Below are 26,670 nucleotides of genomic sequence, written 5' to 3' on the forward strand. Positions count from 1 at the left end.
TTCGCATCTCGCTTCATCTACCCTATGCTACTCTATTCACTCAGGTCGAATTTTCACCTAATAAACTCGTCGGACCTCCTTCCACAATGGTTCGCTGTAATTATACCGAAGATGACGTAGTTGAGGCTATATTCGATACCACTGATAGAGGCCTCTCGCAGAACGAGGCGGCCCAGAAACGTGGAGTGCCTTAGTCGACCCTTTCTAGACGACCTTACGGTCATGCGAGCAGGAATGAGCGTATCTAAGCCCATTAATGTGTTTCAAAGAGTCAGGAGGAGACTCTCGTCCGTTGGGTGCTGCGACAAGAGTCTCTTGGCTATGCTCCCTCGCATAGCCAACTCCGCGCCTGTGTCGAGGCCCTCCTTTAGCAACAAGGCGATAATAAGCCTCTGGGTAAAAACTGGACCACGAGGTTTGTTAAACGTCACGAAAAACTATCTACTAAGCTTGGAAAACGCTAGAAAGCCGCAAGATTTGACGGGTTTACACTAAAAGCGGTTAATTGGTACTTTGATATTTGGGAGACCGAGTATGGCTGGATCAAGCCTGAGAACACAGTTAACGTGGACGAGGGTGGCATAATGGCTGGTTTCGGTACGTTGCCCATAAGTCCCCAACGGGTTTTGATAGGCCATAGCTAATTAGCTGTCTATAAGGCTTGGATAGCCTTGTAATCGGGAGCTCTGACCCGAAGAAGAAGGCGCTGTTGAAAGGCACCCAGTCGCGCGCTTGGACGTCGTTTATTGAGGCTGTCACCGCAACTGGTCGAGCTTTGAAACCAGGAATTATTTTCAAAGGCAAGGAGCTGCAGAAGCAGTGGTTCCTTGAGGAGTTTGAGGCGATAGCGGACTGGCACTACATCACATCGCCGAACGGCTGGACCGATAACCATATAGCTCTTGAGTGGCTGAAAGATGTTTATTTACCCCAGACAGAGCCTCTAAATGCCTCGGACGCGAGACTTATCATCCTTGACGGTCATGGGAGCCATGCGCAGGTGAGTCTTTTGGTAGTTTCCCCGCAGATTCTCCCGCTATAAGATTACTAACGAGCGCCCAGGATGAGTGGATGGCTACGTGCTTTCTGAACAACGTGTACTGTTGCTACCTGCTAGCACATTGTTCTCATGGTTTGCAGCCGTTGGATAATGGGATTTTTAATGTAATTAAAGGTGAATATCGGAAAGAACTCCAAAACCTGGCTAGTTTGACCGATTCTGCGCCGGTTGATAAGGTTAATTTTATCTGGGCATACGCGAAAGCTAGGGAGGCGGGTTTGAGGAAGGAGGTTATCTTATCTGGCTAGAGATTACTGGATATTGGCCAATAAATCGTCATAAGGCTCTATTATATCTGGAAATTTAACCGGATAGAGACAAGGGGTAGAACAGTTTAAGACGCTAAGCCCTCCTTAACTGCACTCAGATGATACGCCGAAGACGAGCCGGCAAGTAAGAGATTTGGCTAAATACCGAAGTCGCCCGACCAGGAGGAAGTATAGTAAGATAGCAAAGGGGTTAGAAGCTTTAGAGATGAAGGTGGCCGTTCTGAATACGCGGATTACTGGCCTCGAGGAATAGATGGCCCAGCTGCGGCGAGGGAAGAAAAGAAAGGCGGTACCGAACCCGAACCGACGATTCATGGCTCTGGCGGAGGCTCTAGCGGCTGAAGAAGCTCTTCCTGACTCAAAGGAGGCAGAAATAGAGGTGGATGTGGATGAGGAGGTCGAGTCGGTGATTGAGGTGGGTGTCAGGTCAGAGGACGAAAGTGAGGACTTTATGGTCATAACAAAGCACTGCCAGCGCACAAGGAGCGGTCGGGAGGTCAAAAAGCCACGCAGAGAGTAAAATCTGAATAAATTTCTAGAAACTTTCTCTAAAGCCTCATATGTTCATCAAGGATCTGGCCTGTTTTTGTGGATATTAAAATTTGGATTTTGTATGGGAGGAGCGAAATTTTGGTTATGCATTAGGTGGGGTTATCAATTAGGTGGTCCTGGATGGTAGGTCTCGACTTTTTAGATGCTACGTGGATGAGGATACGTGGCTTAAAATATTTGACGATGCTGTTGCTGCTGCCATGTTCGTGTTTGGACGAAATACACAACACTGAGGAGCACTGTTGGCATCTCTCCACACCAAAAGATAAGCAGAACTTATCGTGGGGTCGTTTTGCGGAGTAATTTCGGGAAATCGTATGTGATTACACAACTACCATCTGATAAGTGCCCGGCGCCGCGCACGCGAATATCTCGACGGTTAGGAGCCAAATCGATGCAATTCCAGGGCTGGAGGACTGCTACGCTCTGGCGGTCCGTTTGGTTCAAGAGCGACGCTATATAGGCGAGCGGGCGCTGAGATATTTGCGTGTGTGCAGCGGCTGGGGGGGCCAGGCTTCGCTGCAAGGACTACGACATAGCAATGCGCTGATCCTACTGCTCCTTAATCTTTAAGAAAAAAAAACAATACGCCGTCTAGATAGATAGATATATATACGGACTAGTTACCGCTATACAAATATATAAAGATCCTACCTGACGGCCAGCTTACCGTCGACGAGGGGCGGTCCGCCTCCTCCCTAGCCGAGCCCAGCGCCCCCGATGGCCCTGGCCCCGAGTCGGCCTTGGTCCCGGGTCTGGGTCATCGGGCACGGGGGTCCCTACCTGTACCCGTATCCGGCCCTGGCCCTGGCCCCGCCGGCGGCGCTGTTTGAGCTCGTCGACGAGCCGGTTCAAGCTCCGGCCGGCGCGTAAGAGCTCTAGCTCTGCAACTGCCTCCTCCTCGCTCTTGCCGGACGCCGTGCGGGCCAAGAGATCGTCCCAGATCACCTTCCGGCGACAGAACTGCACCCTGATCCCGTTCCCCGGGCGCCAGCGGCTTCCCCACGTCTCTTCTAGCACCCGTACAGCCGGCTGACCTGCAATCCCTTCCTCCCACTCCTTCCAGGCGTCCCGCACTGTAAAGACCTTGGCCAGGGTTGCAACGACGGGCATACCTGGTACTGGAGGCTCTGGAGCCGGAGCCGGAGCCGTATTGAAGTTCAAGGTAGGGGCTGTCGACGGCGCCGGCGCCAGCGACGCTGCTGGCCCGGCTCCAAAGTGGCCGGTAAAGGTGATTGGGACCTTGCCCTGGAGCAGGGAATCGAGACCGCCCCTGAATTCCCTCTAGCCGGGCCTCTAACCGGATGGCGAGTCGCTGGTTATTCTGTAAGAGGGCCTCGCGCGTGCTCTCTAACACGCCGCTTAGCTCTGGCAGCCAGCGCTGCCCTCAAATCAAACAAATCAAATCCAGAGTCATATTTGAAATATTTGATTGCCTGCAAAGCCAGATTTGTTGTTTGAAATATTTGATCAAATATTTCAAATCCCAACATCTATGCTCTCCATACTACTCTCAATGTCCCAGTGTAACCCATCTTTCCCAGGTGCAGTAGCCCCAAGCTTCACGGCACCATGCCTGATCCAGTTCTTGAGGCACTGCAGCCTCTCCAATGTTGCCGCACTCATCGAAAGTCTCTGCGACGTCAACGTCAGCTTAGCAAGGCTGAAAGATCTCTCACAATCAGTTGCCATCGCCGGGATAGCAAGTATATCAAGAGCCAGCTGGCTGAGCACAGGGAATGGTCCCTGGTGAGCCATCCACCACTCGATTGGATCCTCAGTTTCTTGTGGTTCCAGCCGCAAATAGCGCTCGAGTTCGCTGCCCATCACCGTTGCTCGAGCTCTCCTGCTTTTCACCCATTGTTTAAACACACTATCCTCGTGTATTTTCCGTGGCACGCATGGCGATGTCGCAGTCTCCGCAATTGCCTTTTGCTGTTCATCCGCTGCCGTCGGCCGGCTGCAGCGATACCAGCGGTCAAGGTAGTCGGATAGACCCATCTTGGCGTCTCTCACCCATACGAGCTGCGCTTCCGTAGCCCAGTTCATCTCGAGGTAACTCATGCCAAGAGCCGGATGCAGAATGATGGATGCGGCGAACAACGGGGACTCCCCTAGCTTGGTGTAGTACTCATTGAGCTTCTGCCAGGCAGTCGTGATAGAGAGCCTTAAATATCGTCGATGATCTTTTCCCATGTCTTCGATTTTCGACAATCCGGACGCCTTGCCCCGTCCACCATATTCTCCTCGGCCACGATCTGGAACGGGTCCCCTCCTGTGGCTTTCGCGGCTGCATGTCCATCTCACAGTCCTTGAATCGAGCAGGGAGCTGGCGATTTCGGTCTGGTCGCCCTCGAGGTAGTTTCACCTGCGAGTTGGCATTCTCTTCCACTGTCTCGTCCGGGGAAGCGTGATAGAACAGCTTCCATTCCTCCAAATGTTCCAGCAAATATTCCATGCCCGTCATCACCTCCCAAAGGCGTCCATGGCCTCCCTCACTGCCCCACCCTTGCGCTCTCATAGTCTGCAGATAGAATGGCTCAAGGATATGCTTGACTTCCGCCAGAAGCCTCCAGTCATCACCTTTCAAGACATCGCCTTCGGGTAGCCATCCCTCCACATCCGGATGTACTAAGAAGGCCCTGATATCTCCCTGCTTGACAAGCGCCCGAGAGATCATAAGGTAGGTAGAATTCCATCTCGTGTCATTGTTCAGGACAACCTCTAGCTCCGCCGTGGATTCGCCCGCTAGGAGAAAGCCTTGTGCTTCATCGTTCTCGCGTGCGATCCTCTTGAAGAGCTCGCATCTCTGAGGGGACGATCTGATGAACTTGACTACGTTATGAAGCTTTTCCCACCGGCCCTTTCTTTCTCCAGTGCCGTAGGTCTTCCTCGTGGCGGCCGAGAAGGTCGAAAACCTGCGACTCGGCCTCGAAAGCCTCGAAATCTTCCCCGTAAAGGAACGCACGAGCTACCAAGTTCAAGATATGTCCATAGCAGCGCATGCGTCTGGCACGCACATCCGCCGGTGTCATTTCTGTGTCGAGAGTTCTATAGAAATGTTCAAGACAGTTATCATTAGAGGACACGTTGTCCGAGATCACTGTTCCAACTCGATCCTCTATTTTCCATTCTTGGACGATTTGCGAAAGCGTCACGGCGAGGTTGTCTCCGCTATGGCACCCGAGCTGGCGTCGAAGTGCAAGTAAGCGTGACTGGTGGTGGCCCTGGCGGTCAAGGAAGTGAGCTGTGACCGCCATTATAGCGTACCGATTGGGCGAGGTCCAGAGGTCGAACCCGAGATGAATTTTGGTGAGGGCATCCAAAAGCTCCTGCTTGACCTGGTCTTTCTTGGCCTTGTACATGTCGTCCAGCAGACGGCTCATCGATTGCCGGCTCCATGGTATCTGGCCTGATAAATGAGGGTCGAGCTGCCACACGAGCTGTTCAAAGAATGGATCCGTGAAGAAAGAAAAGGGAACGTCGGCGTTGATCAGAAGTCCTAGGCTTAGTTCTCGGACAATCTTGACTTTGGCTCGCGGGACGGCGCTATAGTGTAAGCGTGGTCGCTTGGCCCGATCGGAGTCGTCGGTCGATGGGTCTGTATCGGCGCTTTGGCTGCTTTCGAAGATCCGGTGTGACCTGCACTTGTCAATGATGCTCAAGCTGGCGATGCTTCACTTGTGACGTACTTGCGGAGGTGGTCAGCCGCCGAACTGGTAGCGGCAGCGGCGAAGAACTCGGGCTGGCCCTTCACATCGCATAAACGGCAGGCCCAGTAAGGGTTCGACGGGCTGTCGTTGGCATCTAGTTCAACAAGAAATAAACCATGGCGCTTGATCCAGCTCTTCCGGCCCTTCGACCCCTTTCTGGATAAGGACTCTTCCAGAACATATCGTTTGTTCCTCCATACCGCTTGCGGGAGATCTGCAACGGTGGGATGGTCTGGTAATGCCGTCTGCGTCGTCGATTCGAGTTGACTTGCCAAGTTCCTAGGCGGTCGGAGAAGAGCAAAGGCGGAGCGTGGGAGAAGGAAGCATGATGTCGTTGGGTATGCATCAGTCCGCGCTGGTACGTGTTGAAAGCAGGTAAACAATTCCCCCAAACGCGTGCTGATCCTGTGGGGAACAACGATAATAAGAAGTGACTTTTAGGCCCGGGCCTCTCAATCATGAAGAAAAGTAGCTCATTAACAAGCATCTTCAGGATGACTCTGATTGGTCAGACTAATCAGTGCATGAACAGCGAAGCTGGTTCCGGGTAGGCTAGCATCTCGCACGCAACAGCCTAGACCTGCCAGGCCACCTCGCTATATTGCGTACCAAATATATCAAATTGCATTTCAAATCTGGGATTTTGTATTTGTTTGATTTGAAATAAGATTTCGCTCCATTTGTTTGATTTGTTTGGCAATTTGTTTGTTTGGATTTGATATATGGGCAGCGCTGCTGGCAGCGCGCGTTGTACGAGCAGGCTTAACGGCTCCGTAGCCCCTGCCGCGTCGGAGCGAACGGCGACGGCGAACTCGTCCCATTCGGGCCCATTAAAAGGGGCGTGGGCGAAGAAGGGCAGCGACGGGTAGCGAGGCTGCAAGACAGCCAGGTCCTGTAAGAGCACTATGCGCAGGCGTCGCATAAGCTTAAGGAAGCCGTCGGCGGCTAGGTCGTCGTCGTCGAGGCCGCCTTCTGCCCAGCACTGCCGGCGCGCGCGCGCCTCAAAGCGAGGCTCCCACTCCTCGATCCACGGCCAGAGCTGCTTTTGTAAGACGTACGGGGGTTCATTAGCCGCACGCGCGAGGAAGTAGTCCCCCGGTGACGCCGAGAAGCCGGCGACGATACGCATGAACTGGCGCGGTAGGTGCGTAAGATAGGCCTGGCAGAGCACGCTCTGGTTCCAGCGGCCGGCCTGCGAGATCTGGGCGAGCGACGTGCCGTGGGTCTCAGCGTCCTGGGCGCCTACCCTGCGCGGGAGGTGAGTCTTCTTTGACGCGACAAGGCCAGCGGCGCCGAAGATGCGCCCAGGTCTCTTGTAGCTGCGTCGGGTACGAGAGCTCCTGCTCGCGGTCCCGTCCAACAAGGACCTTGATCCGATACCAGTCCTGGCGGCGCCGGAAGGACGGGGGCGACTCGCCGGCGACGTGCCAGCGCCAGAAGAAGAGCTGTGCCAGAGCCCCTTGCGTACAGAGCAAGGGGTCCTTATGCCGGAGGGCGCCCATGAACTCTTTCTTTGCCGTCTTGTTCAGCTTACCGTCTCGCAGAAGGGTCACGAGGCAGCCACAGGGGGTCGGGCCTTCTGAAGACGGATAGTCGAGTAGGGACAGGTCTGCAAGCTCCATCTTACGGCGGTTCTCCCCTCGTAGGAGGTAGTAGTGGCCGAATAGGAGGTCGACTCGTGTACGGAGGTTTTGCGGCATGTATGCGGCCCCGCTGAGAAGGAGATCCTGGATCCGGAGCCATTCATCGTGCGAATAGCCGGCCTGGATCCCGTCGGTTCCGCGGTCTTTAAAGGAGGCGCGGTCGTGCTTCCCCCGCTGCCGGCCTCGTTGCTCAAGGAAGCCCCGTACGGCGGCGCCCCGGGGTTCTCCGTGTTCGCGTTACCGTGGGCCACCTGGAGCCGCCAGAGCTCGATAGCGGCCGCGATATAGGCGTCGATAGTGCCCTTCGTAAGCAGAGATCCTTCGGCAAGGTCTGCTGCAGCCGGCGCAAGGGCCGTGGGTGGCACGTAGCCCTCGCGGTCGTCCGCGAGCAGCTCGGCGGCCTCGGCCAGGGGGACCTCTAGGGCTTCGGCTAGGCTTTCGGCCTCTGCCAGGGCCGCGGCCTCGAGCTGCTCCTGTTCAAGCTGCTGCCGTAACTGTACCGCCTTGCCTTTGCCCTTGCCCTTGTCCTTACCACTACCCCGTGCCCGTGGCTTCTTCTGCGGCGGCGCTACGCGTCGTAAGAGGACATCCTCTTTGAGCCACGCCGCTAGCTTGTCCGGCGTTACGAGCTCGCCGTCGGGCCAGCTATAGAGTGAGCCGTCTGCCGCAGCCCGGGGCGTACGGCACCAGGCCTATAGGTTTTCGTCTGTTAGCCGTCCACGGGGCTCCTGCGTAAAAAGAGGGAGGGGAAAGGGGGAAGAGAGGGGGGCGGCCGGGGAGGACGCGCCTTCCACTCCCGCTGCTTCGCAGCGTAACTCCGCGCCGTGTTCGCCGGCTGTTCGTCCTTCTTCGCCTGGAGGCCCGCCCTCCGGGCGGCGCGGGCGCGCTCGTCTGCGGCCGTGTACGAGTCGTCTGCGGCCATCTCGGTCGATCAAGGCCTTTCTATGTGGTGTCGTTTTTCCGTCCGGAGCTAGATAAGTTGCGGGGGACTTATCAAACGCACTTATCAGGCGTCGCGCACACGATTTCACGGGCCGCCTTTTGCGGGGGATAAGTTGTCACGTGGTCCAAGCGAATTACGACGTAATTGCGGGCACCATCGATAAGCCTGGATACCCCTCGTAGAGTTTGCTTGTCAGACCTATTTTTACAGACTCCCTCCTAGTACTGGGGTCTATGCACCCTGCACAACAATTTGATCAGTCTTCGCCCAACCGACGGTTCCAACTCCTTCCCGTCTCTAGCAATTTTCGGCCCCTCTACGAAGAGCGGGTTGGAACAGCCACCTGCTTAATTGAAAGACATTCCGGCAGGGAAGGAGGGACTTCTGTCACCGAAAACCCTAGAAACTCGAGAAATTCAACCTCTTGGCAAACTGGAGCTGACCCACCCACCCCACCCACTATGCCCTTAAGGGCTAAAGCCGATGAGGCTCATTCAAATCCGATATTAGATTAATCCCTCAACTAAGGAGTCAGAATACCCTCTTTTTTTGACATTTAAAACGGTCTGACATATCCCTAGGTCGCAAGGATGGTATTAGAACCAAAAGACCCGAATATGCAGGTAACACTGAAGCCCAAGCGCGGCCCAAAGCCAAAGCCACCTTCTCAGCGCAAGTCAAAGCCGTTTTCGCCCCTCAAGCGCAAAGAAGAAACGTATTCTCATGATAAGAAGGTGCGAGTATTACTTTTCTCCTTAACCACCGCATTTACGATCCAAAGCCCAACACAAGAGGCTCTCAACGCGTTCAATAAAGTGATGGTTATCGCTAACCATACCTTTCTGAGGCGGCAAAGTGGTTCTTAATCAATGAACAGACGATCAAAGTATAGTGGAAGAATAGGGAAAAGCTCCTCGGCGTAGTGCCCGAACAGTCGACTTAGAGGCCTCATTAGCCAGAGCTCGAGGATAAGTTATTCAGACGCTTCGCTTAATATCGATCAAAGAGGAAAATCATTACCATTGCTTAGTTCCAGACCATAGCAAAATACCTCTTTGGAAAGTTCTATCTAGAATATAATCAGCTATTTGGGATTCTTAAATGCATAGTTCCTAAACTTCAAGAAAAAGGCACCGCATTATTAAACGCTGGCTCGCCAACTAAGCCCAGAAGACCCCAGAAGAGTATTTAAGGATTGTTACTAGCTTTCTTCGCTTTCTTCGCCGGAATACTCAACTAAGACCATCACCACCGCCGGCAAAGCCCCCTAAATTCCCTCCAAAGCCATATAAAAAGATCCCTAATATATTAGACTCGCCAAAGCGTCGCTTTCACAATAACTACATCCTGAACGTAGATAAGACCCCGGTACCTTTCGAACACACAGGCGGCTCAACCTATGACTTTGAGGGCGAAAAAACTATCTCCGGCAAGACCGATCGAAGTAGTTAGAACAAGAGAAAAGCCACTCTTTTACTCCCAATTTTCGCTAAATAGTCTTGGCTGGCTAAAACTAAAGCTAATCTTCAAAGGAGCTAAGCCACCGAAGGGAAAGATACTAAGGAGAGAGGGGCATCTTTATCACCCTAGTATCACAGTTAAGTTCAATCCAACGGCCTATAATAATAAGAAGTTATTCCTAAAGTAGGTAAACGAGGAAGTTATCCCTTGCAAAAGACCATACCAGGAATTCATGCTCATTATGGATATAGCCAGCTTTCATAAGACCGATGCCATAACAACACTCTTATCAGAGAAGAATATCCTCCCGGCTATAATCCCTCCTGGCTATACAAGTCTCCCTATAACCACCGGATATATCAATAAACAACCCTTTTAAGCAGTGGTTACAGCAATTTGCGGACGACTAGATTGCCGAGAGAGACCTTAACCCGGAACGCAGTTCCAAGCCATGGACTCCTACTAAAAAGCAGATCATAATAACACACATTGTGGCCAAGGCGTGGGATCGGCTCCAAGAGCATTCTAATATAGTTAAGAAGTCATTTTACACGTGCGGAATAGGTCTACGACCTAATAGAAGTAAGGAATATAAGATCAGCATAAAAAACATTAAGCAAGAAGAGATTGACTTCACTAACTGGGAAATCGCATCAAATGGCGCCGAAGGAGAGGCACAAAACCAAGAGATAGCTAATGTAACGTTATATGATGATTAAGAATATCACATCGTATTACTAAGGCCGCTCTGACACACGGGCTGTCTGACCAAGAAAAATCAAACCTGGATAAAACAGATCGTGAAGAACACTCCGTCATAGCTGACGAATACGAGGGATCCAAGGAAGGATAAAACGGACCAACTTCAGTCACTCATTCAGTTAAAAATCAAGAGCTTCAACGCACAGTCAACATCCCCTCGTCAAATGTGACAAAGAACTAGGGGCTTCTAGAAGACGATATCATCGAGTCACTGACGTCCTGTTCCACAGAGGAATTGGCGCGAATCGCATTAGAGGAGGGATTGACTTTCGATCATAGAGCTCTTCGCCTTATGGTGGCGTACTATATATCATCGACCTATTATAATCGTAGAAGCCTCTTAGGCCGAGTTCGCAGTTTACGCACCATAGACTTAGCAGTTCCTTACATCTTAGAATCCAACCGCACCCAGTGTACAGATAGCCTCGCCTGGACCTGCGAAAAGCCTCGTCCTTTTTAAGCTACTCAAATACTGCATGCCAGTCCTATATGCCGCCGCGAGAAAGGCTCTCCTTCTCGGTCGTATATCCTTCGTTGCATAACTCGAGGTAGACCTCCTAAAGCCCACTATCGGGATACTGCACAAAGGAATAGCCTTCATCAGCGTTAGTTATGTCGTCTTCAATCTTGTTCAGATTAGCAGTGGGGTCCCAGCCCAACATCAGTTCAGAGCACAGGCAGCTAGCCTGCTCGATGAAATGCTCAGGGAAGAGTTGAAATTAACCTATCGAGATCTCTCAATGTTATCCCCCGCAAGAAACCCTTTCGCCATCCTCGTCCCGTAAAGAAGAAATAGCGGCGCGTTCGAACGGCCGATTTAGCGCCCGTACTATCGAAGACTCATCACCTTCTCAAATGGCGATTAAGAGCCCGTCACCATATATCATTTCAGTACAGGCTCCCGCCGCTCCAGCAGTTTCGTTTGCGGACGGCAGGTAACGCCACAACTTAGATAGTCACTCAGCGGAAGGGCATACTCGAGAAACAGGAGCTTTTATATATATATCAGAGCCGATAGATATATCGTGGAGGAGCTAGCGGAGCGAAAACTGCTCAAATAAAGCGAAAATCTAAGCACACCGCCAGATTAGATCAACGCTATAGAGCTTAGCCGGTCATCAGTGAGAGGTTGCATATAAAGTGCCTAATTCAGCCCGAAAAAGAGCTCCAGCACGTCCTCCGCTAGACCCTCGTTAGCCCCGTCATCCCCGTACTTACGGCGATCCCTCACCAGCATCGCCCACGCTTCGATGGTCCTCATGTGCCTCTCCAAAAGCATCGTCTTCTCCTTGCTCGTCCCAATCGTCTGTGTCCTCGCCTACCACCACTTGATCATCCTCCTGGTCGTCACTATCACTGCAATCGCTCTCCTCCAAGAGTTCATCCTCACACCTATCAGCATAGCTCATTCCCTCGTCCACCGCCAGCGACTTAACAAGCTGCATGGTGAATTCCTATTATATAGTCGGCCTACGTCTAGAAAGCGTGGTTCCAGATCCTATTCGGGAGTTATACCTGCCTTTTACTTAACTAGATGCCTGCTATCCTGTCGCAGATATGAGGCGGCAGCCTATACGCTCGGAATATTATGACGAGTTTAGTTAAATAGCCGCCGATACTTTAACCGTAGTCGACGGAAGGCGCATAAGCGTGAAGGGCTTCGGGTAGCTCGGGAGAGGGCAAGTGCTCTTTAACCAGCAAAGGATACTACGGCTCGTCTTCTTAGCCGTGTATTCGCACTGGTCTATCACAAAGTCCTCTAGATCAAGAATCAAAGCTATTCTTCGCTCGTCTGCCGGTAGACTCACTAAGTCCTCAGACAGGCCACTAGTGTCACGTCGTGCGAGGAGGTAGCAAAATCTACCGGGATGATAAAGAAGGAGTTGAATAAGGGCAGAGAGAAGCTCGCGACTGACGTGCTTTTATATCTTATCCTCGCTGGTTCTTATCTATGGACCACGGCCGTTGCTTAGCAAAAGTAAGTTCCGATAGCTCCGAGGTTAAGGCGCCTTACGCTTATTCTAATATCTTCCCTTAGTCAAGTCCACGTTTTAAGGATCAACTACAGGTATTATTAGTAGGCCCCCGCACGATCTAGTGGTCAGACTAAGGCCCCGTTTCACTGGATGGTGTAGTATTTTCTCTTCGGTCCGGTCCTCACGTCTGCAAGTTAACATAATCATTTCGTCAATATCATGCCCATGCCGCGCCATGCCATTATTAGGGCAAGAATTTGCCAGGGGGTCAGAGAAACAGCCCTTAATAGATCGGAGGTTAATTGCGCGATAGTTACCTAAGCCAAGACAGATAAACCCATCATGAACCTCAAGCTAGCGGCGCTCGGCGAACCATCATCACGAAGAGGCGACTCGTTAGGGTCACGAAGGCTACAGGATTTCAGGTACTTCATCAACCCCTTTTCTTGCTTCCTCTGGGATCCGGTGCTTAACCCTAAGATGCGTGGTCACTCGCGCACGGCGAGTGCAGAGGGCATCTCGACACTCCTCGTGACAACAGATCAAAACTCGAGCGTTCGAATCAATGTACAGTCCTAGGTTGGCCAAGAATTAAGGGGTAGATATGATCCCGTGGAAAAGGAAGCTCGCCGTAGTTGTGGCAGCTTACTCAACGGTTGATCTAGTACAGCGAAGTGGACAATCGACATCTTATTCTTCTCTTCTCTTCCGGTCCAACAGTCCCTGATAATGATGGAATGGAGCATAGCCGCTGGAGGATGGTTCGATGTGCAAGAGCTTTCCTGCTCGCTCTGAGGGGGGACGATGATGATTAACACCATTTACATGTATATTGCCAATCAATAAAACCGTTGACTAGGATTTGCAGCGATGGTGGATAACAGAGGAAATGAACCTATCACGTGTGTACGGCCGAAACGATGGCATGTTGACAAAAAATACTACGAGTCCTTGGTACAGTTGTACTTCCGTCTAGGAACCCCAGATTAGTAACGTGTCAGGACGAAAAACGCCATCCGATCCACTAAATAAAACCCAAGACCTCAACACACGACTCGCGACTGATTGAGTTCTTTCTACCCTAAAAATCGTATCTGATCAATCCATTCATCTAACATCTTGTTTACAAAGCGCCATGAGAAGCTCACAGTCTGCGCCCCAGGAAGTAGCATTGCGCCACCGCCGTCTCTCAGCGACAGGCCTATCAACAGAATCTATCAACACAATTAAGGCCATCGAGGATAAAGCAGAGAAAACACTCCTCCTCCTCTGGGACGACCTCCCCCCTGGCGCCGCGACAACGCCTTCATTTACTCTGCCTATTGCCAAATCTGCCCTTCCTACCTGCACTCGCTGCGCTCCCTCTTCTATCTACACAATGAATCCGTCAACATCTGGTCGCACCTCGTCGGCGCCATTGTAGCCATCGCTGGCTCGCCCTACTTGTACTACGTCATCCGCCCGCGCTACGACTCTGCCACGGTGTCTGACGTGCTCGTCTTCGCGTGCTTTATTGGCGGCGCAGTACTGTGCCTTGGCATGAGCGCGACGTTCCACGCTGTGCTAAATCACAGCCAGGAGGTCGCGCGGTGGGGGAATAAGCTGGATTACACGGGAATTGTCGTATTGATTGTGGGAAGTTTTGTGCCGGCGCTATACTATGGCTTCTTTTGCAAGCCTACACTCCTCACGGCGTACTTGTGCCTGGTGAGTTTGACTTTGAGAGGACGTGACGTAACGGTGACGGCCACTGACAAAGACCCAGATCTGTCTGCTTGGCACCGGATGCGCCGTTGTCTCGTGGGCAGAGCAGTTCCGCACTTCAAAATGGCGACCATACCGAGCCATGATGTTCATCGGCCTCGGCTTATCCGGCTTCATCCCTGTTATCCACGGTATTACTATCTACGGCTACAAGGGGCTCGAGAACAGGATGAGCGTCACCCGTATCATCATCCACGGCGCCATGTATATCTTCGGCGCAGCTCTCTACGCGGTCAGGCGCAAACGTCCCAATCGACTCCTACAGTGACGGTGTCTGACTGACTGACTGGGAATGTAGGCTCGATGGCCGGAGAGGAGTTTCCCTGGAGCATTCGACATCTGGGGCAGCTCCCATCAGATCTTCCACATGTTTGTCCTGCTCGCTGCGGCAACGCATTTTTATGGCATGGCGAAGGCGTTTGACTATCATCACACCGTATTGGGATCCCAGTGCTTGACCGCATAAATTAATACGGTTTCGGTCATGTGTCACTCTCCATGGACGGAAGGAGGTTTATCATTATTATTCGTTACTTGGGTCATTCTTAAACCCGGGACCCACGATGCGCGCAAGACCGGATCCCATCGCTACCGCTGCCCAGCACCCGTATCCGTAGTTCGGATTCCACTCCACCACGGTGATTCTTGTCAGCAGCTCGTGTATAACGCCGCGAGAAGATCTACGGACCCAGCAGCGTCGTCTTCATCATGCACGCCGCCTGCACCGGCCTAACGCTATGGCTTGCATCGTCTGCTCCCCTTGTCAGGACATCATCTCTGCACCGTCATCCTTTCTTATTGATACTAAAGCTTCTGCGCAGCGCTATCTGAGGCTCAAACAACATTTAGGAAGTTTTAGCAAAGAATATTCTAAACTAGGAGCATAAAAGCGAACAATGACGCGATTATTTTGTCTGGTAAACGATCTGAGCAAATGTCCACAGGCGACAGGGCGAATACACAATATTGGTAAGGTCTGCACACAATCCCTGATGGGGCGTAGCACCAACTTCATTATTTCGCCACCGAAGACTTCACGGTCTGACACATGTTCTAGCGATTTCTAGAGCGAGAGTGATTTATGAAAGGAAGATTTGAAATTATTGCCAATACTTAGACTGGCTGGAAAATATTTCATCGTTGACGATGAAGTTGCACCGCTCCGGTACGCAGAAGTGATAGTGTTGAACCATGCCTGAGTTGGGAGGGGCTAATGCTATAGATGACATCGCATTTACTATGATCGGAAGCCACGGAGTTCATGAATCCAGCTGTTGGCATCTGGACTTTCTCACAATTTGGTGGGCAACCATGGTTCCTCGCGTGTCGTTCCTTGTTCCCTGGCGCGGTGGCATGTGTTGGGCACACGACGTTAGTGTTGAGCTCTTGCAGGTGGAGGAACCGGGCAAACCGACCTCAGATCGCTGGATGGAGCCCTTCTCCAAGATCTCCCTTGATGGCACCCTCATTTAAATGACCTCATTTAAATAAGTGCCAAATTCGCTAACCAGTGCCGCATTGGAGGCCACATCATATACGCCTCGGGCACCGTGCCTACATTACAATTCGGTTAGCTATCGTCTGTGGAATTTCGTTCATTATCGTTGCTGTGCTTGGCGGTAAATGCAAGCGATGCACACTCTGGGATGCGACCCATGTTTTAATTAGGAGTACTAAGTAGTTTCGCCTCCAGTCATGCTGACTTAACTTGGGATGTGATTTCTGTTTGGAGAAGGCAGTTCAGTAAGGGGGGTAAAGTGTGTGGCAGAAATCTGATTTGGCGTGCCTTGGTTTGGTAGAGGATGTCTCGCGTGAAGCAAAACCACGAATAAATAACGTAACGTGCCCCACAAGCAAGTGCAACAAACAAGCAAGTGCAACAAAAATTCCCTCAATCTCTCTTTCTTCCATTTGATCATTTGATTCTCAACCACCAGATATGTCTCAATTTAATAACGAGGCTAATATGCTTCTTGCTCTTCAAGCCCTTCAAAATGACCGAAAATTAAGTCTCCGACGCGCTGCAAGCATCTACCAGGTCCGTTTTTGGGCCTTATATTGCCGACAGAAGGGCATTCTCATCGCGATACCATACCCAAATCACGCAAGGTATCAGATTTAGAGGAACAGATCATTATTCAATTTAACCTCGACCTAGATTCGCGAGGGTTTCCCCCGCGACTGCGTGGTGTTGAAGAAATGGCCAATCAACTGCTTGCCGACCGTAACGCATCACCAGTTGGCAAGAACTGGGCTTCAAACTTCGTCAAGCGACATCTAGACCTCAAGACGCGTTTCTTTCGCAAGTATGACTATTAGAGGGCTAAATGCGAAGATCCGACCCTTATTCATGATTGGTTTACGCTCGTAGCGAATACAATCGCGAAATATGGTATCACCTTCACCGATATCTACAACTTTGATGAGACCGGCTTTATGATGGGCATGATTGCAAGCGGAATGGTCGTTACAGGCGCCGAAAGGCGTGGAAGACCAAAATCAGTCCAGACCGGAAATCGGGAATGCGCCACAGTCATCCAAGCGATCAATGCCGAGGGGTGGGCGATCCAGCCGCTCATCGTGGTTGCAGGCCAATATCACCTCGCCAGCTGGTGCCGGGAAAGCAACCTCCCGGGCGATTGGGCTATCGCCGCGACTTACAATGGCTGGACTGATAACGAGACGGGTCTCGAGTGGTTAAAACACTTTGATCGGCATACAACTACCCGATCAAATGGTCGCTATCGTCTTCTAATCCTTGATGGCCACGAAAGTCACCATTCAGTCGACTTCGAGAAGTATTGCGAGGAAAACAAGATTATTACGCTTTTGTATGCCGCCTCATTCGTCTCATCTGCTCCAGCCTCTTGGCATCGGGTGCTTTGGGCCGCTCAAAAAGGCATACGGTCGAGAGATGGAGCATCTGATCAGATGCTTTCTCACCCACATTTCGAAGACCGAGTTCTTCCTAGCCTTTTACGCCGCCTACCAGGCCACCATGACAACAAGCAATATCAAGGGGGGTTTTAGAGGAGCCGGGCTTGTTCCATTAGACCCCGAAAGTGTCATATCAAAGCTTGATGTGCAGCTACGGACCCCAACGCCTGCCAAGGAGGAGGCAAGCCTCCCCGACCCTTGGGCCTCGAAGACTCCAAAGACCATCCTTGAGGCTAGCTCTCAGTCTAAATATCTTGAAAGACGAATCAGAAGGTATCAGAGTAGCTCTTAGGCATCTGTACTTGAGGCGCTGAAGTCATTTTCTAAGTCAACAAAGGCAATAATGCATGAGATGGTATTATTGAAGTCTGAGATCCAGATCCTTCGACTCAAATGAGGCCCTTAGTAAGCGGCGGGAAGCAAAGAGAGCCCACCTACAGAATAGAGGGAAGGTGACTCTAGATGAGGGTAGGAAAGTAAATGACCAAATGGATATTGATACGCAGGTGGTGGCCGAATCGTCGAGAAGCGGTGGACAAGGAGCGTCGGCGCAACCGAAGGAAAGGCGCTGTGGAACGTGCGGCAAGACCGGTCATGACGCAAGAACGTGTCAGGTTGTTATTAAGACGTCTAAGAGTAGAGCCATTAGTTTAATTGATTAGTTGCTTTGTTGTGTTTTTGTTATAAACTCTTTATTGAGGATTGAGATTTTTGGTCCACTCACTGATTACGTACGTTAAAGGGAGCCCAGAACCCTAGAGATAAACGAGGAACGGAGGGAAGTTGACGCAGTTTCCGGAACAGAGTATCAGGGCCTTTCTGCTGCGCTACTGTACGAATTCAAGGAGCGATTAATCCAAACAAATTCACTTAGACGGCTAAGCTAGCCACAGCTAGAAACCAGTACTTTCAACTTAGGTTGCCGCTGGCAAAGTTGCGTTCCAGGGACGCGAGAAGATGTGACGCGTCGATAATGATCTCGACAAGACGTAGAGAACCTTGATTTTAGTCACGCCGACGGGGATGAGACTGTGAGCAAAATGAACGAGTAGATCGCAGCCAAGCGCCCGCGCCGTGTGATTGGCAATACGGTATGCGCCGTCGGTAACGTTACCCATAAGCGTCTCGATTGCCCGGGCAGAACTGGGTGCGGATGTCGGAGATGGTGATGGCAAAGAGGAGTAGGCCTTCCGGTAACTGCAGTGCAACTTTCTGGGCACCTGAGGAACGGATGCGATGGATCGTCTCGGGGATCGCAAAGTTGTAGTTGGCGGGCAGCAGGGCGATAGCGGCCTTGAAGTTGGGATCTTCGAGGATCTCCTTGGGAACTCGGTTCAAGAATCTGAGTGCTCTTCAAGATTTAGTAGCAATAATAATAAGATATGTGAGCTATATGATCCTCACTCATACTTTGATCTCACAAACTCGAGAAAGAAACTGGTTGTCATGAAGCGGTAAGCAAACTCTGAACAGCACCACTCTCACCTGGCGTCCCTGATCCTCCAGTCTTCACCGCAGCCTCAGCCGCGGCTCGTCGACCCACGCATATCTTCTTTGGTTGCCTTAATGGCGTTCCTTTATTCTGTGTCGTCGGTGCCGTCTAAGTTTCGGCGGCGGGGGGCGAAGTCGACTTAGCGAGCTGGGCTTCTTCGATATCGGCCGCCGTGCCAAGGTCGGTCTGTCGCCGGTCCTCCTCCATTTCCTCTTGGTATGAAAGTACAGAAGAGTAAGAAACAGAAAATTCAAGTGATTTTTCCGGTTTCTTAAGTTTCGCTTTCATATCAGTCTGGCTAGACTTGCAGAATGAAAAGTTGGGCGGCAATGTAAACCCGAATTTCTGGCACTGTACCGCCCACTTTCCAGATTTGTCAAGTCAGTCAAACACTCATAAAGATCACTTGTTGTAGAAACTTTGAAGTATCGGCTTAGGACTTGACTGAATGGAATTAACTCGGCTACCTATGTTCACTCCCAAGACCTTCTCTTGCGCGCTACAGTTTCCTCCAAGACGAGTCCTCCAGCATGTGAACATCCATTGAAAATAAGTTGCTCTCTCTACGAGTCCCACCTCTGCCTTGCGCGCCCATTATACTGTTACCTATCGAAACGCGAACAAATTGGCTCCTCAGGCGTCAATGAGGTTTTCCTTGTTCTGCTGCTGACCCCGGGTCTCGGTCTCCGCCCGAACCCTGACCTTGGCCTTCGCATCCTTGGCGGCTCGCTGGTAGAACTCGTTGAGGATCTTGGCGGGAATACGGTTGAGCATCTCCCCTGGGGTAGATTCGGAGGAGGGTCCATGCGAGATCAAGAGACTCGTAGATGGTTCGCGATTCGTACTGGCCCTGGCTAATGAATTGGCGCTCAAACTTCTCCAAGAACTCCAGAGACAGCTTGTCCTCAGGCGACAGAGCCTCCTCACCGACAACAGCCTTCATGGCCGCGGCATCACGACCGATAGCGTACTTGGCGTACAGCTGGTTCGACACATCACCGTGGTCCTTGCGGGTCATGCCCTCACCAATGGCAGACTTCATCAGACGGGACAGCGAAGGCAGCACGTTGATGGGAGGGTAGATACCGCGGTTGTCCAGAGCTCGGTCGACAAACACCTGGCCCTCAGTAATGTAGCCAGTCAAATCGGGGATGGGGTGAGTAATATCGTCATTGGGCATGGTCAGAATGGGAATCTGGGTGATGGATCCGTTGCGGCCCTTGACACGACCGGCTCGTTCGTAGATGGTGGACAAGTCAGTATACATATAACCGGGGAAACCGCGTCGACCGGGTACTTCTTCTCGGGCAGCCGACACTTCTCGAAGGGCATCGCAGTAGGCAGAGAGATCGGTAAGAATGACCAGGACGTGCTTTTCGAGCTGGTAGGCATAGTATTCGGCAGTGGTGAGGGCGAGACGGGGAGTAATGATACGCTCGATACTAGGCAGGGTCAGTCTCGATTGCATGATATCATGGATGACCGCGCCTACGTAGGGTCGTTGGCGAGGTTCAGGAAGAGAGTGACACGCTCCAAGCTGCCGTTCTCCTCGAAATCATGAGTGAAGAAACGTGCAGTCTCGAAGTTGACGCCCATGGCACCAAAGACGATGGAGAAGTTCTCGTCGTGACCATCATGGACGCCCTTGTTGGTAACTCCCTGCTTCTGGACCAGACCAGCCTGCCGGCAAATCTGGGCGGCGATTTCGTTGTGAGGCAGACCGGAGGCGGAGAAAATGGGGATCTTTTGTCCTCGGGCAATCGAGTTCATGGTGTCGATGGCGGAGATACCGGTCGAGATCATCTCTTCGGGATATTCCTAGGGTTGTTAGTCAAGAATGAACGCCCGGAGCGCCTGCCTTACACGAGAGTAAGGGTTGATGGGACTGCCGTTGATGTCGAGGTAGTCCTCCGCCAGTACCTTGGGACCCTTATCGATAGCTCGTCCAGATCCATCAAAGATACGACCAAGCATGTCCTCAGACACACCGAGCTTCAAGCTCTGGCCGGTGAACTCGACCTTAGTCTATTGCGTCTCAGCCTAACTTTCTTATTACAGCTCGCATTGCTGCCTGCCTTCTTGGCATCGATACCGGAAGTGCCTTCGAAGACCTGGTACACTCGTCAATCGCCCTGTTGAAATACATCGCGTTTCGAGGAAGTACCTGAACGACCGCTCGGTCGCCTGTTAATCACTGTCAGCATGTCCCGCGTCATTACTTCCAGGGGTTGTTTAGTAGCGGCGCGAACCTCGAGCTTCCAGGATCTGACCCGATCGCTCAGTGCCATCGGGAAGAGTGAGCGTCACGATCTCGTTGTATCGCGGGAATTTGACCTATTGTTGTCAGCTGGTAAGGCACAAGCTGACTGGACCTTGGCATAACGACACACATTCTCGAGGATGACGAGGGGACCGTTAACGCCGCCGACAGTGTTGTAGCGGATTCTTGGGATGACCGAGTACGACGACGACTTGCACGGGTCTTCCATAATGGGCGATATATCGAGCAACGGGCGGGAGAGCGAGATGAGAGGGGGACGAGGAGCCGATCTAAAAGCTTGAGGATGGAGTGGGGAAACGGGAAAGATACCTTAAGCTGGGATGAGGATCATCTAAATTAGCGTCATATTCCATCGGAGCCGTCCTCGTTTTAGTTGCAGGCAATTCGAATTATTTGCCGCTGGCGGCTTGTAGTATTCAATCGGGGACCTTATTTACATGTCTCAGTACGATTGTCTGGGTGTTATGCGAGGTATCCCTCCCAGTGAGGGAGATACCTTCGGCATATACATTGCATGTTGTATCTCAGCCATTACTATTTGGCCTTGGCTAACTCTGTGCAGGCCACCTTGGTAATGTTAGGCATGAGGGGGCGCAGCCAAAACTCTTTTGTGAATTGTGAACGATATTGATATCATCCCCTGCGCGTTCTCACGTGGTAGGATCAATAAATCGAATATAACCTCCCAAAAGACAAGGCAGATCGAGATTTGCAACCAGATACTTGCCACTACCATGTTGCGCACACCCGAACCATACCCTTGTAGTAATGTAGGATTTAACTTCTCATCGATGCGCATCATAAATGTGAAAATGAACTTCGTCTTCTCCTCGTGTTCACCCTCCGTTTTTTTATTTTATTTTTTATTTTGTTTCAGAAATGGCCTATCGTTACGTTACTGCCGTCCAAGGTACCCTGATGGATTGGAGTGATTGAGCCTCATCCGTTGTAAAAACACACGTTTTTAGTGATTGCTGAGCTGTTAAAAGATGCCAGGGACGCGACCGGGAAACCTACCCTCTCGACGAAACCGCCTCTCGGAAAGCACCTTTCGGAAAGCGCCTTGATGACGTGGATCAAGCCAATGAGGCTTATGTCTCGGGCACCACCTTATCAGCGACAAACCCTAAACCTGGGCTGACGGAGTGCCTCCGTAATGTTTTAGTGGTCAGCGCAACGGTTGAGACAATTTCGTTGCGGGGGGCGGGATCAAACTTCGCAGGAGGTCCTACAGCCCGGGGTCTCTATATGATCACACGACGAGCGATGGATCGCGATGTGTCTAGGGGAAGCTTCTATGCCGACGTACCTTGCATCCAATTTTCCGTACATTGGTGTGTGTGTATTATGTGTTGTGTGTTGTCTCAGGCGGGTCCATGACGACACGTATATCCTCCTTCCTTTTACAGTATTTTCGAACAGATGCGCCAACTTCCCTCTAAGGCCGTTCCGAGTGTATGACCAAACGCAGGACAATACCATCACCAAGACGTCGCAAACACCACGAATGTGGTTCTACTCTATGCCCCTCGTCCTCATCAAGGATGAGGACCTAACATACCACGGGAAGACATTGAGCGCCAGGTATGAAGAAGGGCGACTTCGAGCAATTCACACAATTACGGGTACAGACGATCACCAGGGCCGGCCAAGGGTAAGATCCAACTTAATCGTGCCAGACTGAAGATAACGAGCAGATTGCCAACGCCAGTCTTGATAGCTTCCCCAGCGACACCCTTCGCCCGAGAATCCAGACAAGTCATTAAGTCCAAGGGTCGGACACTGACAACGGATAAGCTGTGGGGTGGGAAAATATTTCCACAGCCGCTGTAGAGCTTGGAAAGCCTTGCCTCGATATGGTGGATTTGTGTTGAGCTGGTGGACGGATGCTATCCGGCAGATCTTGGGGAGAATGAATGGACAAAGTCATGGTCAAGGCATGGAGCTGAGAATGTTCGAATAATACGCGAGAGAGGTCGGGGTTGGTATGATGCTCGCCTTGGGCTATTCTCAGATCGTACAGATGAGTGGGTCGAAGACGGGCATTTAGGGAACAGCGGATAGCTTTGGGAAGGTCACCGCGTTTATGTTAAAGTTGGCTTCAGCCTGTAACAGACTCTATCGAGAGTGACATCTTTGGCAACCGGAAACGACTCTCCCAGCTCAATCAGCGCCCGGCAAGCCTTGATGAACGCCTCAAGTTGGATCGGACTGGCCTCTATGTCGAATAACACCTGAAATGCACAGGCCGAAGCAGCTTGAATCGTCCAGTGCTCGTTTCGGAGAGTATACAGAGCTCGGAAGTGCCACAATGTCGACATTATGTTGCGTACGTGTGCGTAACACATTGTAACTGGGTCAAACGGCCCAAACTCTTCCTTAGTTAAACCATCAAACGGCCTGAGTATGCTGATGATGATGAGTTCGACGCTGAGGCTAACGGCATTTAAGTTAGTGATGGAAAGCAACTTCAGAGATTACTAACATACTGGAGTAGTATAGCGGCTGGCAGCACCGCATTCTCCGCCTGAAGTGGTTCTGGAAGAGAAAACTTCCACTCACTAAGCCTTGTGTAGAGTTCCATAGCCCTCTTCGTATTCCGGCGAGGCGGACGGCCCTCCTCGGGCAGGTTCAAGAACTCGAGGACTTGTTCTGTAATCTCTGTAAGGTCATATTCCGCGTCAAATATCTCTCGTTTCAACGCCTTTTGTGGAACCACAGACACTGGGTATGGGAACCACCAGTAATCCGGATTGTCTCTCTTGCACAATGGCGATGTGGTTTCGTCGCGCCAGGTCTTTGGTCTATTCGGTTTCTTGGTAACGAACCGGTGACAGAGGCCGTGCATTGGCTTCCTGTAACAATGGTTGGGCCTCCTGTCTGAACATGGCCAGAGGTCGTAACATACCAATCCCAGACGTGGAACCCCCATGAAATCCATGACAACGCGTGTGCCTCTCTGCGCTGCCGCGCTCCGGTGATGGCGACGCCAGTGGAGCGCGGTACATCATCGAGTCGCAGCGTAAGGTATCTCGCTTGCATGCGACTGTGGTAACTCAACGCCGTCTCCCCATTGCCGAGAGCTCCCTCGTAGACGTACATTAACGCCAGGCCCTGTACTACTGGCAATGAACGGGCAGATATCTTCTAAAGGTAAGAGTCCTGCTGCTTCTTCAGCAAAAGCCCGACCTCGTGTGTTTGGGTCGCTGGACTGACGAAAAGTCGCCTGGTTCGTTGTGTACAGCTAAAGCTCTCGTCAGTAAAGGCTTCATATGTGGCCACATTAGTAAACTACGTACACAGCTGACGGCTAAAAGCGCGTTGACAAGAAAAGGGGAGCAGAAGCATAACGCGTGTGGCTGGCTTGAGGGGGGATCAAGTGATTTCAGGTCCTCCTCGAAGATGGTCCGATCGATGACACGACTGCAGACTGTATCCCATGTCCAATAGAGCAGCAAGAGATAGCTCAAGGGTTTATCGTCGCTGGAGATAGTCGTCCATCGCGAAAGTGGAAGTGTGTATCCTGGAATGTCGACAAGGATGTTATCCTCGGCATATGTATGTTGTGTATCCCGCCAAGTCTTCTCGAAAATGTGCTCTGGATGGCCGTATCTGAGAAAGTACATCAGTTTACAAACATATACTTGCAACTTTGACTGCATAAGCATATGGTACTCACGGGGAGGTAAGTCTGGGGTGCGGAGATGACCAAAACTGAACCGTCGTGCGCTTGCTGGAGATTGTCCTTGGGAGCTACCGGAGATGGAATGACCGGTCGCAGTAGGGTTCCGTTTTTGACCGTCAAAAACAGTATTTGACGGTCAAATTCCTAAAGGGGGTTTTTGGCGGTAATTTACGTCAAAAACCCTCCCATTTTAGGCTTAGTGCCTACCTGTATTAGGACTAGCATGTGCACGGAATAGGTTTAGTGCATTGCAAAATCACCGATGAGACGCACAAATCATCACCACATTCCCATCTTCGGTGTTGAAAAGCAATGGATATGTGACTGTCACTATGAGTAACAAAGGCGGTCGCCTTAAAACCCATGGTGTTCATGAATACTTTGAAGCGGCCCCAATTCGTCCAGGAGGGGGGAAGTTTACTAAACTTTGTGTTCGGTGTAAATACTGCTCTAAAATAATGGCCAAGCACGTCCAATGGCAACAGAATCACCTTGTTAAAGACTGTCTTGGTTTCTAATAAGCTACAGGTTATGTTGATCGCCAGCCCTGAATTACTATAGCTCTGTCTATGATAGATTGAAAGTCTAAAGATTAATTTGATTGAGCTGCAGCCCTCGCCATCTTTAAGTCTGGCAAGCCATATACTACCTTCGAAGACTCTAGTATCATTAAGTTCATCCAAATGCTCAATCCAGTGTACAATCCCCCTAGCGGTGATTAAATTACCTCTATGCTGCCTGAAGTCTACCAAGATTACTAAGTCTAAGTTAAGGAGATCCTCGACGATGCTGATTATCTCAATATTATCTTTAATGGTTCCGATAATGTAAGCAATAACTGTATTGTTAATATTTCAATTTTAGTTCCCAACTCAGTTATATTCTATTAGAAGACTGTTAATATATAGAATGAGGAGTATATAGTCTTGAATATTATTTGCTTAATTCAGCCACTTTTGGAAGATATATTTATAAAGGAAGAAGAGGACTTTCAGGATTACGTTGTATAAATACTATCTGCACAGGTATATGCTCGATAATATAGAAACTCCACGCTGAGATAAAGAATATGTCTAACTTTAGGTATTATTTCTTTATTTTATGTGATTTCTATGGTCTTTAACTTCTGGTGAAAGACATTGTGGAATTGAAGAGATGGGCTTTACCGGTAGTCCTTAAGAAAGTTACAAGAATTATTATATTCTTTAAGAAGGCCAGGCTCCAACTTGCACGACTTCATGCTTATTAGTTTGAGTGTTACAGTAAACAGAAGGCTTTCGTTACACTAGCCATCACTTGTTAGAGAATATAACTTAGAGCTATTATATCTTCACTAGTGAATAGAGAGGCTCTTCAGGTATATGTATATAATGCTATAGTCCTCAATTCCCTAAAGGCTAAGGCTATTAATAGGGAAGAAGAGGAGGAGGCAGATTGACAAGTCCTAAGTATAATACTCTTGCGAAGGTGCTCTCTTTGGCCCAACCTTGCAGATCTATCAGGAATAGCCGAAGACTTCTTATATGCCTTCTCACTATTATGTCTTACGCACGTGGGGATACTTTGGGTCTATGGGAGTTAAGTTGGCTACATTAGTAAGAAGAATTCTAGGATCTTTGGCGAACTCTGTTCCTTCAGAGCGTTCCTTCAGCACTACGAACTACCTTCATTGTAAGCTTCGGAATCGGCTTAGTCCGCTTAGCACTGACAAGGTCACTTTATCTATATAAGCAGTTGGGTGCTAGAGAGGCTTAAGACTGTCAAAGATAATCGGGCAGAACCAATGGTTGTTAAAAACTGGGAGATAGTTGATGTTGCTCGGCTGATGAAGGTAGACAACACCTTCCAAGACTCCATTTTTGTGGATGGCTGGGGTTGGGAAGAGACCGATTTAGAAAATAGTGGAGAAGAAATGGACATCGGCCAATGAGAGGTTTTTGTCATGTAAAATACCTCGACGGAACCCTAGTATCGACAACGTCACCTCTGCCCCAGCTGATGATGACATAGATTTGTGGATACGAACCACCATCAGGCTGTGCCCAGCTGGAAACCCTCACGCCTATTCTTGGCGAAGGATTCATTAAGGGTCTGCCCGCGTTCCCGCCATTTGAGTCCTGGACCATGGCAGC

General features: G+C 50.7%; 7 protein-coding genes across 7 annotated transcripts; 3 read left to right on the forward strand and 4 right to left on the reverse strand.

The window, feature by feature from the left end:
• Window positions 1-321: 321 nt before the first annotated feature.
• Window positions 322-1,849, forward strand: MRS44_013899 (uncharacterized protein; the record flags this gene model as incomplete). The annotated part of the gene is made up of 4 exons (XM_065617338.1): window positions 322-415; window positions 469-597; window positions 660-1,000; window positions 1,583-1,849. The coding sequence occupies 4 exons, from the start codon at window positions 322-324 to the stop codon at window positions 1,847-1,849; spliced, it is 831 nt and encodes a 276-aa protein (XP_065473410.1).
• A 698-nt stretch (window positions 1,850-2,547) lies between these two features.
• Window positions 2,548-8,159, reverse strand: MRS44_013900 (uncharacterized protein; the record flags this gene model as incomplete). The annotated part of the gene is made up of 10 exons (XM_065617339.1): window positions 2,548-3,154; window positions 3,413-4,139; window positions 4,189-4,690; window positions 4,740-5,523; window positions 5,574-5,949; window positions 6,204-6,913; window positions 6,975-7,380; window positions 7,479-7,882; window positions 7,920-7,929; window positions 8,054-8,159. The coding sequence occupies 10 exons, from the start codon at window positions 8,157-8,159 to the stop codon at window positions 2,548-2,550; spliced, it is 4,632 nt and encodes a 1,543-aa protein (XP_065473411.1).
• Window positions 8,160-11,617: 3,458 nt separating this feature from the next.
• MRS44_013901 (uncharacterized protein) lies at window positions 11,618-11,848 on the reverse strand (the record flags this gene model as incomplete). Its single annotated transcript, XM_065617340.1, has 1 exon — window positions 11,618-11,848. The coding sequence occupies one exon, from the start codon at window positions 11,846-11,848 to the stop codon at window positions 11,618-11,620; it is 231 nt and encodes a 76-aa protein (XP_065473412.1).
• Window positions 11,849-13,514: 1,666 nt separating this feature from the next.
• On the forward strand, window positions 13,515-14,609 carry MRS44_013902 (uncharacterized protein; the record flags this gene model as incomplete). The annotated part of the gene is made up of 4 exons (XM_065617341.1): window positions 13,515-13,765; window positions 13,954-14,086; window positions 14,145-14,375; window positions 14,442-14,609. The coding sequence occupies 4 exons, from the start codon at window positions 13,515-13,517 to the stop codon at window positions 14,607-14,609; spliced, it is 783 nt and encodes a 260-aa protein (XP_065473413.1).
• A 1,733-nt stretch (window positions 14,610-16,342) lies between these two features.
• MRS44_013903 (uncharacterized protein) lies at window positions 16,343-17,372 on the forward strand (the record flags this gene model as incomplete). The annotated part of the gene is made up of 3 exons (XM_065617342.1): window positions 16,343-16,408; window positions 16,463-17,020; window positions 17,100-17,372. The coding sequence occupies 3 exons, from the start codon at window positions 16,343-16,345 to the stop codon at window positions 17,370-17,372; spliced, it is 897 nt and encodes a 298-aa protein (XP_065473414.1).
• An 818-nt stretch (window positions 17,373-18,190) lies between these two features.
• Window positions 18,191-21,061, reverse strand: MRS44_013904 (uncharacterized protein; the record flags this gene model as incomplete). The annotated part of the gene is made up of 7 exons (XM_065617343.1): window positions 18,191-18,431; window positions 19,244-20,014; window positions 20,065-20,390; window positions 20,436-20,597; window positions 20,737-20,756; window positions 20,822-20,906; window positions 20,963-21,061. The coding sequence occupies 7 exons, from the start codon at window positions 21,059-21,061 to the stop codon at window positions 18,191-18,193; spliced, it is 1,704 nt and encodes a 567-aa protein (XP_065473415.1).
• A 1,838-nt stretch (window positions 21,062-22,899) lies between these two features.
• On the reverse strand, window positions 22,900-24,479 carry MRS44_013905 (uncharacterized protein; the record flags this gene model as incomplete). Its single annotated transcript, XM_065617344.1, has 5 exons — window positions 22,900-22,917; window positions 22,971-23,289; window positions 23,343-23,708; window positions 23,762-23,997; window positions 24,153-24,479. The coding sequence occupies 5 exons, from the start codon at window positions 24,477-24,479 to the stop codon at window positions 22,900-22,902; spliced, it is 1,266 nt and encodes a 421-aa protein (XP_065473416.1).
• Window positions 24,480-26,670: the final 2,191 nt, after the last annotated feature.

Source organism: Fusarium solani (genome assembly GCF_023522795.1).
Source record: "Fusarium solani strain SB1 chromosome Unknown bctg00000009, whole genome shotgun sequence".
NCBI lineage: Eukaryota > Fungi > Ascomycota > Sordariomycetes > Hypocreales > Nectriaceae > Fusarium > Fusarium solani.